At 44.5% G+C, this 15,528-nt stretch overlaps 1 protein-coding gene across 4 annotated transcripts in view; it reads left to right on the forward strand.

Moving 5' to 3' along the window:
- Positions 1 to 14,454: 14,454 nt before the first annotated feature.
- Positions 14,455 to 15,528, forward strand: part of SLC9A7 (solute carrier family 9 member A7) — a 66,867-nt gene continuing 65,793 nt past the window's right edge. For 2 of the 4 annotated variants that reach the window (XM_040535203.1, XM_040535210.1), the window contains exon 1: positions 14,505 to 14,824. In XM_040535203.1, coding sequence (XP_040391137.1) covers positions 14,548 to 14,824 — 277 coding nt within the window. In that variant the 5' untranslated portion in view covers positions 14,505 to 14,547. Of the gene's footprint in view, positions 14,825 to 15,528 lie in introns of all 4 variants that reach the window. The other 2 variants (XM_040535168.1, XM_040535176.1) reach the window with 2 other exon arrangements.

Here is a 15,528-nt window from a genome sequence, read left to right on the forward strand (position 1 = left end):
CTGCAGGCTTTTGGCAACCAGCTTCCCCTTTCTGCGTACCTGTTTGAAGTGCTATAGTCATTTCTAGATAGAAGGAACAATAGTATTTGATACGTTCCTCTTAAAAGCTAAAATACCATTTAATTAATCAACACAAAGCCTAAAAATACACTACCAGAACGTCGTTACCTCACATCAATGGATTGTCTGTCATAACAGCGGCCTTCATAGTCCCTGTGTGTAAAGAGACGGCTCCTTACTGCACCGAGGTGCAGCCAGCTCTGCAGTGGGAATACCTCACCACTAAAGCCAGTAACGTTTCACAAAGGTTGTTAAATGCAGCAGAAGAAAGTACCTTTCACATTTACTTTTTACATTACCACAGATGCAAGTTTCTGAGCTGGGATTTTTCAACAGTGTCAAAACCAATATACTTGCCTTGCAAAATCATCAGTCCCGTAAAAAAACTGGTTTCCTATATGGTTAAAGCTGATCGAGACAGGCCTTAGGTTTTATCTCTCTGTCATAAAACAACCTCTAAAGCCCCAGGGTGTTTCCTGACACCAAAGCACCAGAATATTTGTTCCAGACCAAATTAATATGACTTGTGACTTATGAGCACGTGACTTCTTAAGAAATTGCAAATGCCTGGTTCAGTTCTTCCTTCTCTATTCATACGCCAGCCAGACCCAACCCTCTTGGCTTGTGAGATTTGATACAATCATAGCCCGAAGTGTAGTAATATAAGATTGCAATAATATCATAGTCGCTACCGACCATTATTATACTTACTTTAATTTCAACAAACTGCTGTAATTAGTGACTTGCCTCCTGGGGATGTTGTGAAATATACCTAATTACACTCTAATACGGAGCTTTCTGATCCCCAGACAGTAGTTTCTAGGTAACTGGAAAATAAGACATTTTCATTGTAAAGGTTATATATCAAAAAGGATTTGGTGAAGGAGACTTGGCATATCCGTACCTTCTGTGCTAGCTTTTATCCCCGCACAGCGTTGTAGTGCCTGCTCGTCTGCGTGTAAGGGGATGCTGCCTTCCCCTCCTTCTTCTCATTTGGCACTCCTGTGCATCACCTCGAAGGAGCAGGGAGGGAGCTTGTTCTCAGTAAACACCGGGACCTGGAAATCTGCCCAGGCCTTCAACAGGTAGCATGAGGAAGTGAAAGCTCCCAGTGCGCACATCTGCACTTCCCCTAACACCGGGCAGGATCAGGCTCTCTCTGTGCTGCTGGAAGCTTGCCGAAACACACAGAGCCCAGCTTTCGCAACCTCATTATTAATGAGGCTCATTGTATTCTGCATGTGTGCGCCTTAAAGCTCTTGAAACCGTATCCTTGTGACAATATCTGGAGAGTGTCTTGTTTAAAATGCAGGTTTTTAATCCTGTTGGTTATAGAGAAGACCTTGAAAATATCATCTGTAAGACATGAAAGTCAAGAAGACAGAACAAAAGAACTTTACTACTGCTACTTCCTAAAAGCTCAGCTCATGTTTTCTGTCAGGAAGGGTTACAAGTCCTGTATTTGAGATACTGGCCGCTTATCTAGACTATGCTTTGAAAAGCATTCCTAGTTAAGATTAGATTCACCTACACTCATGAAATTGTGAATTATGGGTGAGATAAATTACATGTGACAGGGGCAATTCTTTATGTATTCAACAGAAAGGAAGAGAAGGATATTTACTGCTGGGCTCATTCTCTGAGACTATGTTTTGATACACGGTTATGACAGAGCTGTTACCAGAAAGCATCCCTTGCCTCCAGCTGCTTATCTGAATCCCCCACCACCTATGCACAAATGTTTGTACAGACGTGGTAAACTGTGTTGGGTAACTGATGAATGTGAGAAACAACCATTTTAATTAGACATCTGTGCATTTGTGTCTAAACAGACACTTTTTTTCACAGAAGCAGATGACATATACTGAGTAATCTCATACAGAAATCATCGCATATTCTGGGATCACATCACACTGGCCTTTTTTCGTTTCTCCTTGCAGATTCCCTAATGCCAGGGTCTCTTGCCAGATCGAACACCAACAGAAGTTGGTCTGGGACTTGAGACCAAGATGAACAAATAATATGGCTAATTTTGTGATAAAATGTACTAGAATTTATTTTGCATTGTTACTGCTGATTTTGGACTAACTTCCTCCTGTTCTTCAAGCAATATATGGCTTTCTAGCATCTCCGTGCATACAGAATCCAGCCCTGGTCATCAGTAACTTTGTTGGACCACAACACTGTTGGACAACGAGGGAATGTGCTGTTTGTAGCTGTCCTCAGCAATGAGTCTGGTAGGTGTGGTACACAGCTTTAACGCTGGGGTTAGTTAAGTAGGAACAATGGACCCATGTGGCTGTGTCCCAGGTCACCGTGAACTGACATACTACAACAAGGAAAAGCACAAATAACAAAACTGAATGGTTCATTTTTGCCAACTTGTTTATTCAGAAATTACCTTTCTGATTTTTCCAACCTAAATTAACTTCCTGGTAAGAAATTACACCGTGTCTGCAACCCTTTCTCTATTGCTGGTGTTTGGGGCAAAGATGAGCAGAGTTCTGTGCAGTAGATTAGACACAGACAGGGAGTATACTATTTACAAGTCATTTCAGAAGGTTTTTTTTTTTTTTTTTTTTAAACTGAAGATCTAAGTAGCCCCCCAAATTTAAAAGCCATAAATTAAATACTGTTGGCCAAATGAATGAAAGAATTATGTGAAAGTAGGCCATCATTTAATATATCCTATACAGCTGAAGTATGCATCCTAATATTAGGACAGCGTAATGTATGACACAAAAAAAAACCAACAACATATTAATCTGAATTTTGCTGCAAGCTTTTTCTGTGGCAGAAACTCTGCAGCTGAGAGGGGTCACAGTCTGCTTCAGGGCTGCTAATGTTTTGACTGCACTTTCTCAAACAGAGCAAAATTAAGTTTTTGTCTGTAAAGCATATTCTTGTTTAGCAATTGCAGTTTCATAGCTGTTACACAAGAGCCTAGATCCTAGATCCTTTTTTGTGATAAGAAGCGAGCCGCCACAACCTGGGAGTTGCCTAACTGACATACCAGAGGAGCCTGTGTTCCACCTGAGCACCTCGCTGAGGCAGGCAAGGCTCTTCAGTGTAATGTTACGTGCAGATGCAATGTAACGACAATAAAGTTTATGGAGAGTACCTTGTGTGGTTTCTGTTTAATAGGGCAGCAATTCAGATAACAAGCTACAGTGCTGATTCAGCAAGGCGTGTATGCACGCGCCAAAACCTACAGATTTCAGTGGGATTTAAGCAAGAGCAAAAAGCTGGGCACGTGGTTAAAATTAAGATGAGCTTTAACAGCTTGCAGAAGCATAGCCCAGGAGCCCTTACTTTCCTCCCTAAGCTTAAGTCAGGGACTTTTTTTGTTCTAGGTGCACCGGTGCCCTCTGTGTCCTAGTTAAAAATGACAAGATCACCCGCCAGCATCTGTCTCCGGCTGCTTCTCCGTGTGCTTTATCCTGGTCTCGAGCTCCTAATCTTAGGGGTGCTCTGTGGAGCACTGCTCCCAGTGGAGGCTCCTGGGAAGTTTCATTCTGCGACAGTCCTAAAGCGGAAAAGGAAAGCCAGAAATACACTGAGTAAGGGTTGCTTACTCTTACCACTTATCTTATTTTTCATCCTGGACAAGAGAAGGCTCAGGGGCAACCTTGTCACAGCATTCCAGTATGTAAAGGGCAGCTTTACGAGGAGGACAGAGGCTCGCTTTTCAAGGAGACACATGGAGAAGACAAGGGGCAATGGTTACGGGTTGCACTGGGAGTGGTTTCACCTTGATATAGAAATAGGGTTTTTGTTTGGTTGTTTTGTTTTTTTGTACAGTGAGGACAATCAATCACTGGAACAACCTCCCTGCAGATGTGGTAGAGTCCCCATCACTGGAGGTTTTCAAGGTGTGATTGGACAAGGTGCTCCAGAGTCTCATATAGGCTCTCCTTTCCCCAAAAAAGTTGGACCTGATGATCTTTGAGGTCTTTTCCAACCTGGGCTATTCCATGGTTCTATGATGTTATCATTTCAGAGCCCAGGTGACTTTTTAACTGTAGAAAAATAGGAGTTCTATTTGTGGTTCTGAGTTGATTTTCTTTTCTTTGTTTTGTTTTGTTTTGGGGGTATTAGGGGGTTGTTTGTTATCTGACATTGTATCAACCCTCTTCCACTGTTGTTTCAAGCCGCTGCTGTGGCACAGGAGAGGGATTGCTGAGGCCTGGTGTACACACTCATTCTCCTAATTCTGGTGCAGCAGACCATCAAAGGCGGGTGGTTAGAGGTACCAACATGTTAATTTGCTTTTGCACAATTCATTAGAATTTGTCTAGCTGAAGTCTTATTTTACATTGTTGCATGGTCTATTGATGCTCTTCCCATTTCAAGCAGTTAATTTTTGGGGGTGGCTTTATCTATGGTGCCTATTGTCTTTGTGGGTGAGAACAGTGGCTGGCTGATGTTCCCAGGGAGACTGGCAAAAAGTGAGAAAAGTGGGATCTCCAACAAAAATGTATGAGACATCACTTACCTGCAACCATGGTGAAATCCTGGCAAAATATACGCAAGGGCAGTAGGTGTGCTGGACTCTGCCTACATTAACTTTAGGGAATTACACAGGGTCTGTATCCCTGAACATTCCCCACATGCTTTAGGGTGTCATGTAAAGGTTTTTATTGAACCTCATCAGCACCATACTGAGCCAGTGAATCAGATCTAAACTACACATTTTAATATTCAGTGTCAACTGTAAAAAATAAAAACAAAAATAAAAAAACTCCTGCTGTTAAAGTCAACAAATGCAGGATTCCATTTGTTTTGCCTTTTCTTCCCTTCCTGTCTGTCAGCAGAATATGTAATAAACATTCCAGACACTGTTTTTGGAAATACTGCTACGTCACTGCGAGGCTCTGAGGAATAAATTAGTTAAGCTGTTGATAGCACAAAATAGCAAGGGATTCTGCAGAGACAGCAGGTGGAAGGAAAATATCAAAGTAATTATTAATTGGAAGAGTTTAAACTCTAAAGCTTGCTTGCATATTAGTAAGGCTTGTTGCACTAAGCCTGGTTTTCAAATCATGTATTTTGCACGGAAGGAGCAAAAATGTCCCGTACAGAAATCAATAAATTAAAATGGTCAGATTGGGAAGAACTGGGGTGGAATGAAACATATGTTCTCTTGCAAAACAGACTCACTCACCAGAGAGAGGTACACATTAGACAAATCTGAGGCGGAAAGACCTTCCATTCAGTTCAGAGAGGTAGAAATGCAGATTTTAATACTGTAAAGTGAAATCCCAAAGGAATTCTGTGACCATATACAGGGGTATGCACACTCTATGTAACCTACAAATAATGTAGGCTGATGGCTCCTGACTTAAAGGTCAGAAGAAGGGCAGCACAGTCACGTCACGAGAACCTGGTGCACAGCTGGCTGATGAGCAAGGGGAAAATGGAAGATGTCTTTGAGTTAATACAAATGAAGTCTCCCTTCATTCAACCCTGTGCTGTTTTGCTGAGTTTCTGCCCCTCTCTTTCTAGGCATTCAGAAGTCATTCCAACTGCAGTAACCTCTGTAAAAAAAAAATGTAAATGAGAGAGGCATGGGGACGAGGCCAAATAAATAAAAGAGTAACCAAAGTCCAATAAGAATGGCTCACTTTGGGACTCATACTTTATGTGTTTCAGAAGTATTCGGTAGGCTCTATATCCCCAGCAAAACAGCCTATTAACTGTCTCTGTTTTGCCTCAGTTGAGGAAAAATTTGTCTCTGCTCTACACCTCTGAGAGATTGCATGTTTTCAGTACAGGTGAACTACCAAAAAGCACCTTTCTTTTGGAGATGGCAGTACTTAACTGGGATCCTCTGCTACCAAACTAGATCCATGGGTAGGTTTCCTTGGCCCTAGGTCTACTAGCTAGATATGCAAGTCAGTTTGAGTTTGTCATCCAAAGCAATCTCCTTATAATAAAGTCAGTGGAGGAAAACTTTGGCGATTGCAAATTCATCTCCTTGGATAGGCACTTTTTGGGGTAGCTAATCTGACCCATCTCAACTACCCATTTTTCTTTGTTGATTATAAAGCCAGCCTAGGGTGAGGAACACAGACTTAGGCATCAAAATTCAGCTGTCTAAAGCTGACCTTCCAAAGCTGTTTCAGGTGAATCCCGCTTTTATGCAGAACTGCTTATTGTTGATTATTTCTAGCAGTACCCTGTATGTTACAGGTGCTGTACATAAATGAAACTACAGTCCCTGCCAGCAGGAGCTTACATCTGAAAAACAGCTGAGCCCAACCAGCTCACACACTTAAAGAGGTGCTTGCTATAACAACTGAGCTTCAAACAACTGGCTAAATTACACTCGCTTGTTAATTATGAAGGTGATATATATAGAGAGAGATAAATATGCCAAGTAAATAACCCTGTATTGTACTTTGAAACAAATCCATTAAAAAGTTTTATTTAGGCGTATGAAAAGAGTTGGAATAGTTTTGTAAGATAAGGCAAACACAATGTTAATTTTCTGGCTTAAACTGGTCTGTGTTCAATTTTGTACATCACCTTTAAAATGATTTCATTTAAAAACAATTTGCTTTGAAGCTCCTCTCTCTATTTCATAGCTATTTACACACCAAAGAACTACACAGCAAATCACAGAAAATAACAAGCAAATAATTAGAAAACATCAAGAAAACAGCCAATTGCCCTGAATGTAATAGCAGTGCACAAGAGAAAGGCTCCAAACCCCAGTATGTGAGTGACACCAAATTGTAGTGCAAATAAAACACCCCATGTCTTCCATAACGTGCACCTGCACCTTGTTGAAGTGCTTACATCTCTTCCAGCCATGACAGAGCACCGGGATACCTTCTGCTGTTGGTGACTGACTCACTGCACGTTCATCGTGACTCAGAGGCTGCAGAATATGATGGATGAGAAGGGAGGCCATGGGAACCAGCCCAGCACTCTACAGAACATAACTTGTCTGTCTGGGGCGTCCTGCAGTCTGCTTGCTGCCCTGCCGAGACTGCGCCAGCTACTGCCTCTGAAAAGGTTGACCTTCTCCTGGCAGTCCTGTGAGAAAGTGTGGTTTCCTAATCACACAGTCATGTTCACCGATTTCTGCTGCCAAGTTTGCTTCCATTTTCAGCTTATCTTTGTGCCAGTAGCTTCTTTCTGGCAGCCCTGATCCTACCTCTCTCTGCTGCCAATGTCCATATCCCAGGCAGGGAGCCATTCCTAACCTTCTGCTTTTGCTGTAGGGACTTTGGACCCTCGAAGTGGAAGTCCTGCTTTTCCTCCTTGAGGGAACAGGGCCCCAATAGGACCCACAAAAACAGGGAAAATAGAACATTATTCTTCTGCCAGTGTTAAAAGAGAAGGATACTTTTCCTTAACCTCCTGAGTCACTGCAGAGAAAACGCTGGAGGCTTTACCTCCCGGTACTCCTTGCCATTCCTTCTTGCACTGGTGTTGCGGGTTTCTTATTTCTCTGCATGAAGACAACAGCAGGGAAGATCAATGACTCTGTGTAATTAGTTGACAACAAAAGCATTGCTGCAAGACATTTGCTCTGCTGAGTGTTTGGAATTTCTGCTGAATTAAAATCTTTTCTCAATCCTATCCTGGCTGTGGGACAACATTTGGGCCGGCATAAGCCTGACAGTAAGGCGGGATACATCAGAATAAACTTACACACAGTGCTTCTGTAAGTGTGGCTTTTCCCCACTTATATCAGATTGCTGTGAGTGACTTTGACAGCGCCTGGGCTTAATACCACTAGAGGTCATGCAATGTACTTACTATCTAAGCTGCTTTTGAAAAAATGCTCTAATACTCCACATTTAGTAGATGTATTTGTAGATGGTATTTGCAGACACTGCTGTGGCCTGCTAGATGTCCCTGCTTTGTATGGACGTAATAACCAGGCCACAATAAATCATCCTACCTATCCTATTGCCCAAACTTGGAATTTATCTTCAATAGCACACAACTGGAGAAGGAGGAGGAACGGGGAATACGCAAATAATATTAGCATGAAAAGCCTTCTTTATAGAATGAAATATACTCCCCACTAAAATAAACACACAGGGAAAGACAGTCCAGTATATTAAGAAACCTGTCGTTACAATAGTGCAAGTAGTGACTTGTACCTGACCTGACTACTGTGATGCTGATTCTGCTAGCATATCTGCCTTGGATTTTTCCTATCTTGGGGGTACAGCTTGAGAAGCAGCTGACAACTACTCTGTGTCTTTTGATTTCAAGCATTTTGGATTCTTTCTCCTCTTTGCCTTTGGCCAGCAGCCTAAAAGTCAACCAGATAAGCACCCCTTTCCATATCATCCCCATCCAGCTCCTTCTTGAATAGGCATGCTTGTGAGCTGTCAGACTTTACGTTCTGCCACAATGTGGCCTGGCCCCACTGTAATCATTAATCTGGTAGATGCAGAGCTGTTGTGAGAGGGATCAGCTGTTGGAGCCAGCACGCTTTCCCTTAGAGCTTCCCATTGTTACTAGCCAGAGTCCATGAGGCACTAAAACTTGCCCAATGGCAAGTTTTGTCCTCACCGGCCCGAGTTTGCTTATTCTTGGAAAAGAACCAACTCCCAGTATTGGCATTACCTGACCTCATTCTGCACTTACGTCTGAGTCTCTTTCAGCTACGCAGCCTTTTCTGCCTCCTTCACTCAGGTTTCCCCACGTTGTGGCGAACTGGCTGCCTACATAGCCTTTCGAAAAATATCTCCAGATTTCCTACACAATTTGTCAAACCCTGTAAAATGAGATCAATAACAATCAACTAGCTGTTTATTTTCCACAGTAATCAAAATTTACAATGAAGTTGTTCTCATCCTCTCGGAGGGCCATTCACTTAGACTTTTGCCAGTCTGGGAAACTCTGGAGAAAAGTATTGTTACTAAGATAGATGTTACATTCATAATCTCATCATTGATAAACTCATTTTATTTTATCATACATTAATAATCTCATCAATGAGTATAAATATCTGAAGGGGGGCATTAAAGAAGACATAGCCAGGCTCTTTTCAGTGGTGCCCAGTGCTAGGACAAGAGGCAATGAGCACAAACTGGCCCACAGGAGGCTCCCCCTGAGCACCAGGAGCACTTCTGTGCTGTGCGGGTGAGGAGCCCTGGCACAGGCTGCCCAGAGAGGCTGTGGGGTCTCCTCCTTGGGGATCTTCAAAAGCCGCCTGGAGATGGGCCTGGGCAGCCTGCGCTGGGTGGCCCTGCTGGGGCAGGGCTTGGGCCTGGTGGCCTCCAGAGGGCCCTGACAGCCTCAGCCCTGCTGTGATTACTGGCCAGTTAGCTGACATTCTGAGGCTCTGCTAGTAAGCAATTTATTATCTACGTAGGAGATTGTTCAGATTATACAAATTGGCTGTATTAGTATATTGTTAATAATTCAGCACTTTCAGCAGCAGGAGAGCCTAAGGAGATATGGCAAGCAGGTTACACTTACTTGCCAAACTACTAGGCTTTCAAAATTGCAGAGCAGTGTGCAGCACGATAGAGCCATTTATCACTCAAGCACGTTTCTCAAGGGATGTTTTAGGATCAAATATTTATAGAAGAGCCTGTTTTCCTGGAGAAGAAACTAGAAGTCTCCTGATTTTTCCAGAACAAGAGTAAAAATAAATACATTCAGGTATAGCTTCCTAAAATAGATCTATCCTTTTTCTTGCGTATGCCTAGCCATGCCTAATTCATATTTCATATGTCTAGCTGCCCAATTCAGATGAAGCCAAGATACTTAGCATATTTTTACTCACAAAGATTCACTTTCTAGCCTATGTGATGCCTACAGGGATAATGTATTGAGTGTAATCAAGATTTAATCAAACATAGTTTTGGCATTCTGTTTCTCTATCAAGAAGAGAACAGAAGGAGAGCTTTGTCAAAAGATTTGGTACGATTGTACAAATCCAGAATAGAAATATTTTCTACCAAGCTTGAATGCCATAACACTGTACCCAGTCTTTCACCCTTTGCATTTTAGAACTCTGCCTGAGGAAATCGTCCATAGGTAGCGTTTCTAGTAGTGGCCAACAGGCTGTTGACAAGATAGAGCATCCACCTGCATGTTTGCAGTTTCGATGTTCAAATAACTCCTCATAGGGCTAGACAAGATTAATTTTGCATGAGAGGAGGTCAAATTTCACGTGCCTCAGACACAGCTTGCCTGCTATTCTCCAGAACTTTTTCAGGCTCTTCTGGCACAAGGTGAGCCCTGGCACTAGGATATTCGCTTGTTTAAATATTTATGGGGACGTGATGGGGAGTGATGAGAACAGACCAGTGATCACTTAGCTACTTCAAGCAACTACAGGATTGAAAGTCATAACCATGATGTGCACCTGCAAAGAGTAATGAACTACCTTCTTATGAAGAATAAGGGGAAACCTGCTTAGTTCCCACTAGAATGGCACTTTCTTGTCTCATGAACAGCTAGAAGGGGAAAGCATCCTATTTAGACGTGAAGGACATGAGAAAGCCCCTCTGTGGATAAAATTCCTAGTCTTATCCATCTCTGACACTTTTTAAATGTACCATGCCCTAAAAGCCAAGATGTGCTGTATAGAAAGGAACAACTCCTGCACCCTGCAAGTATCACAAAAGAGCTTTTACTCTTGCTACACTTTTGTCTATTGGAAAGGGTAATGTTGGTTTCTGCATTTGCACAATGAAAAGTGGCAGTTTTGACATTTTCTCTGATATACAACACCTCTGCAAAACTGGTACTAATAGACAAATGTGTCACAATTGTTAGCACCTCCAACAAAATGGAGATTCAAACAAATTCCTTTTTGAGTCAAAATATGACACATTCTTCAGGATTTTGTTGCAGAACACTTAGTTGTCTTTTAGGTAATGTTGGCAACAGGGCACATTTTCCGGAATCCCAGGGTGTGGGGATGTCTTAATACTGACGCAGGTGGGCAGCCCACAAGGCAATCCGGCCACTGTCAGAAGCTGGCAATAGGCTCAGGATGGGTTGCCATTTTGAAAGCATGGTGATGAGAGGTCTTAACTTAAATGGGAAGAAAGGAGAAAGAAAGGAAGGTGATAAGGACTGTGCTAGCTGCTGCAAGTTTACTCTGAATGCTAGTCAACTTGCTACTGTGTTCTGGATTAATGTGGTAGAAAATTTGAGCATGCAAGTGAAGTTGTATAAAGACACCACATATTGAGATAAGGATTTGTTAGATTTTCCAGTTTGTTGTAAGCATAAGCAATTGTGAGGCATTTCTGTGTCAGAATCAGTCCAATAAGGGCATGTTAGATCAGTGAAAATCTCAAAATGCTGTTTTCAGCAACACAAAGAGCTACTCAAAACAGAGCTGAACACCACAAAAAAAGGTCTGGACAAAGGGTAGAAGCTCTTCGGTGTTATTGATGAGGAGCGAACAATGCTAACACCAAGAGCTCAGAGACAGAGCAAGGCATGAAAATAACACTTGGCATTTGCCTAACATAATATTATTCAGTTCTGGGAATAAGAATAAACATGAAGTGTGTATCGTTTCACATGGTAACAATGGCTTACGTATCAAAGGAAATTATAAAATTGCTGAATGGACTACTTGATGATGCTTCTGGCAATCTGAACTTGTCAATGAGAGAAGACTGGCTGGCAAAAAGAATGGAGCAGGCTGATCCATAGCAATCCTCTGAGTCACTGTGACTGTGTGCAAATGCACCTGTTTATTAGCATTTAATACCAAAAATCCTCCTGCATCCCTCCAGCTATGGCTGAACTCAGTAGAATGACTAGATTTTGTCCACTGCCATCTCTAAGTGCCATCTCGTAGCTTTGACGTTAAGACTTTGATGCCTCTGTTGTGATCCCACCTGGCCATCGCCTTGCACATCATTGTTTCTGCCTTGAGCGGGGCCTCTCAGACAGCAATCAAATCTAAGACCTCTGCGTGGGACCAGATAAAAATATGGCAAGTAGGAAGAAAGCAGGGATAGAACAAAGATAGTTTTGCTAAGTGAACAGGTTGCAATGCATGTGGTGGCCTTGAAACAGAGGTAACATCCAGGTGCCACTTATGGAGAACACAAAGAAGGTTTAGTGCAGAACGGCGTGGGAAGGCAGGCGGAGACCTGCCAAAAAGTCTGGAGCACAGCTGCAACCGCAGGATTACTGTGATGATGAAGCTTACCTAGAGGTGATGTTGCTGATGTTCCTAATGGACTAAAACCAGCACAGCAGTCCACTAGAGACTTTGCTGTAAGGAACTGAGGTGTATGAACACAGCTCTCAAAGGATGCTGTAAATCCTGGTTTACGGTGGTATGTAGACAAGCTCAGGGTGATACCTTTTTTCTTATTTGATGCCATACTCCCCAGATGATCGTGTTTAAAACAGTTGAACTATTCAGGCACCATGATACCAATCAATGAATGTAAGAACAGAAAACTTTGGTCTGTAGGAGCCACATATACCACATGTGGGTATATGTGCATCAAATTTCCTGGCAACAATCTATTAGACAATGCACAGAACTGAGGAGACCTTAATTACATCGTTATTAAGTGTTGACTGACCTCCTAAACAGACTGAAACAATCATATTCTTGTCACCGATTTGTGTATGTGATTTAGTCACATCCACATTGTCCAACATAAGGATGAGTTTTACCTGATTTTATGCACAACGGTGGCAAACATAAATTTTGCATGCAATAAAAATATTTTGGGACAGTGCCCACTGAGGTATTGATTTTAGTGGAGGTGTCCCTAGGATGAGGGGATACCTGGGCAGAGGCTACAAGGGCAATGCAGCAGTCAAAACACATAAATTTGAGTGTGGAGATTTAAAAGTTGTCCTTATGGTAGTACTGACATGCCAAACTATGGACAATGTTTTCCTCCACAAACAATAGTTCAGCTGAAAGAAAAAAAAAAAAGTAAGACCAGGCTATTACACTTCAGTATTGAAAGAATTGCCTCGATATTACTCACTGTTGCCTGGAGAGCAAGAAGCATAATGCATCTGACCTGCATGAATGTTGAAAGATAAAATAAAAATTACTGATGGAAGATTTTGCAGAATGCAATTTAAGATGCTGACTGCAGCTCATCTACGAGGTAGATGAGGTAGATAAAGTATAGATGTAAATTGTTTTCTTAAGACCCGCCATACACTTAGGGACTGACTTTACTTGGCACAACACAGTGCACAACAAAGAACAAAACAGAAGAGAGCCAAAAAGGTTGGATGTGGTGCTTAGGGACATGATTTAGTGGGAAATATTGGTGGTAGGAGGATGGTTGGACCAAATGATCTTGGAGGGCTTTTCCAACCTTAATGATTCTATGACTATTGTCGTATAGCTTTTTATTTTACAACTTTATCAGCATTACACATACCTAGCACTGTATTGCATACCTGTAGTCTGCTGTGAGGCCTATAGCTTGTTAAATCCTGAAGATCTGGAGGTACAATGCTATCTTTGTAACAGAAACACTAATTTGAATGTGAGATTTAACATAAGACAGTCTGAAGGCGGCAATTTTTAGTGGTTCATGTAGGTTTAAGAGCTAGGTCTTTAAGGCAAATGAACACTTTTCATCTCCTCGAGGCATACAAATGAGGGCACCATCAATGTAAACTTTCACTGCTGTACAATCGAACATTTACAGATAATTGTACCAGATTTTGAAGGTTGCTGAGGAGTTTGTATAAACAGCATGTTTAAAGGGACTATGTGTAAATAAAAATGTGAATTTACATAGCTACCATCTTGAAAAGTTTCTGAAAAGGACTCTTCTAAATGAAAGCGTATGGGATAAGAGGCAATCCCAAGTCCACTAGCAGGAAAGTTTGGGAGAGACTCTTGAACGCCCCAGTGAACACCCACAGAAAACAGCTGTGCAGCAACATTTAGGAAGGGGACAGCACTAAATGATAGAGGACCTGCTGTATAACCAGCTGGACGTGGCCAGGGCCTTTCCTGCGTGCCTTTTACCCCGAGCAATGCTAGAGCCGGCCGGGCAGGGCCCCTGCCGCCACAGCCCTGCTCAGGCCGGGCGAGCAGCGAGCCCCCAGCCCCTGTAGGAGCAGGCAGCCGCGCTGCCCCATTTTCCTTCTCATTTATGGAGGCGGTATAGGTTCTGCCGTTCGTTAAACAACGAAGTTAAGAGGAGAAAGTTCAGATTTTGGCTGGCCCGGACGGTGCTGGCTCCCAACCAGAGGACAGGGAGGTGGCAGACGAAAACCACCGCCGGTCGCAGGACGCGCTGGGGCGGCAAGCCCCGGGCAGGCAGCTCAGGGACGTGCCCTCCCTCCGGCAAACAAAACCACCGCGCCACCGCCGCCACAGCGCCAGCCTTCACCCCCCGGCTCTCGCTGCCCGCCCCTGCGGCCGAGGAGCCGCCCCGGCTCCGCCCCGCGGCCGCCGCCTTGAAGGGGCCGGGGGCAGGCGGTGGCGGGCGGCTCGCTGTGTGCCGGGGCCGCCTCCCCCGGCTCGGGGCCCGGGCAGCCGCGGCCATGTCGCTGCCGCCGCTCGCCCTGCTCCTGCTGGGGGCCGGCGGGCTGCGGGCGGCCGAGCCGGGCGGCGGCGGCGGCAGCAGCAGCAGCAGCGGCGGTAGCAGCAGCGCCATGGAGGAGCTCGCCACCGAGCAGGAGGCGGAGGAGAGCCACCGGCAGGACAGCGTGAGCCTGCTCACCTTCATCCTGCTCCTCACCCTCACCATCCTCACCATCTGGCTCTTCAAGCACCGCCGCGTCCGCTTCCTCCACGAGACCGGCCTGGCCATGATCTACGGTGAGCTGGGGGTGGGCTGCGTGCTGCACGCGCTGCCCGTCCTCCCCGCGCGGGCATGCGACCTGTCATCGCCCCCTGGCACCGGCCTGCCGCTGCCGGGAGGCCCGCAAAGCTCCCTCCCATAGAGCCCTGCTTTTAGGGAGCCGGCTCGCCGGGGGATATTTTTAAGCGGAGTGCTGGGCCGCGCGGGTCATCGCCGTGGTTGTTTGGCAAGGCGCGAGCCAAGCGTCCTCGCCGCGCTGTGTAAAACGGGCTGCGGTGCAACTTTGGCGCTCCCGGTTTTGCTAGCTGGCTGCCAGCACAATGCTCTTCTGTCGCGGGCAGCTGGAGCTTACTGGTTACCAACTCATTGCAGCGAAACCAGGTAGCCTGGAAAGCTCCCACAGCTCGTCTTAAACCCCCTCGGCTCAATGAGCACTGCACTGGGGTGCCTTTGTCCGCACCGGCCCCAGTGAGCGCCAGGAAAGTGAAAATAAGTACCTGCACAGAGCATGTGTTTTCACCCGCTTTCTGTGGGGCTGATGATTCAGATAAGCCGGGCTCTGTGCTGTTTCCATTAATGACTGGTGCAGAGAGCTGCAGGTGAGTCTGTGCTGGGGTGTAGCGCTCTGCTGTGAACTTATGCAATTGGGTTTCGTGTGCGGTTTGCTACAGGGAACATAACAGTCCCGAGGAGAAGCAGTCATCCGTTTAGAAACTGATTT

Source organism: Cygnus olor, chromosome 1 (genome assembly GCF_009769625.2).
Source record: "Cygnus olor isolate bCygOlo1 chromosome 1, bCygOlo1.pri.v2, whole genome shotgun sequence".
Lineage (NCBI taxonomy): Eukaryota > Metazoa > Chordata > Aves > Anseriformes > Anatidae > Cygnus > Cygnus olor.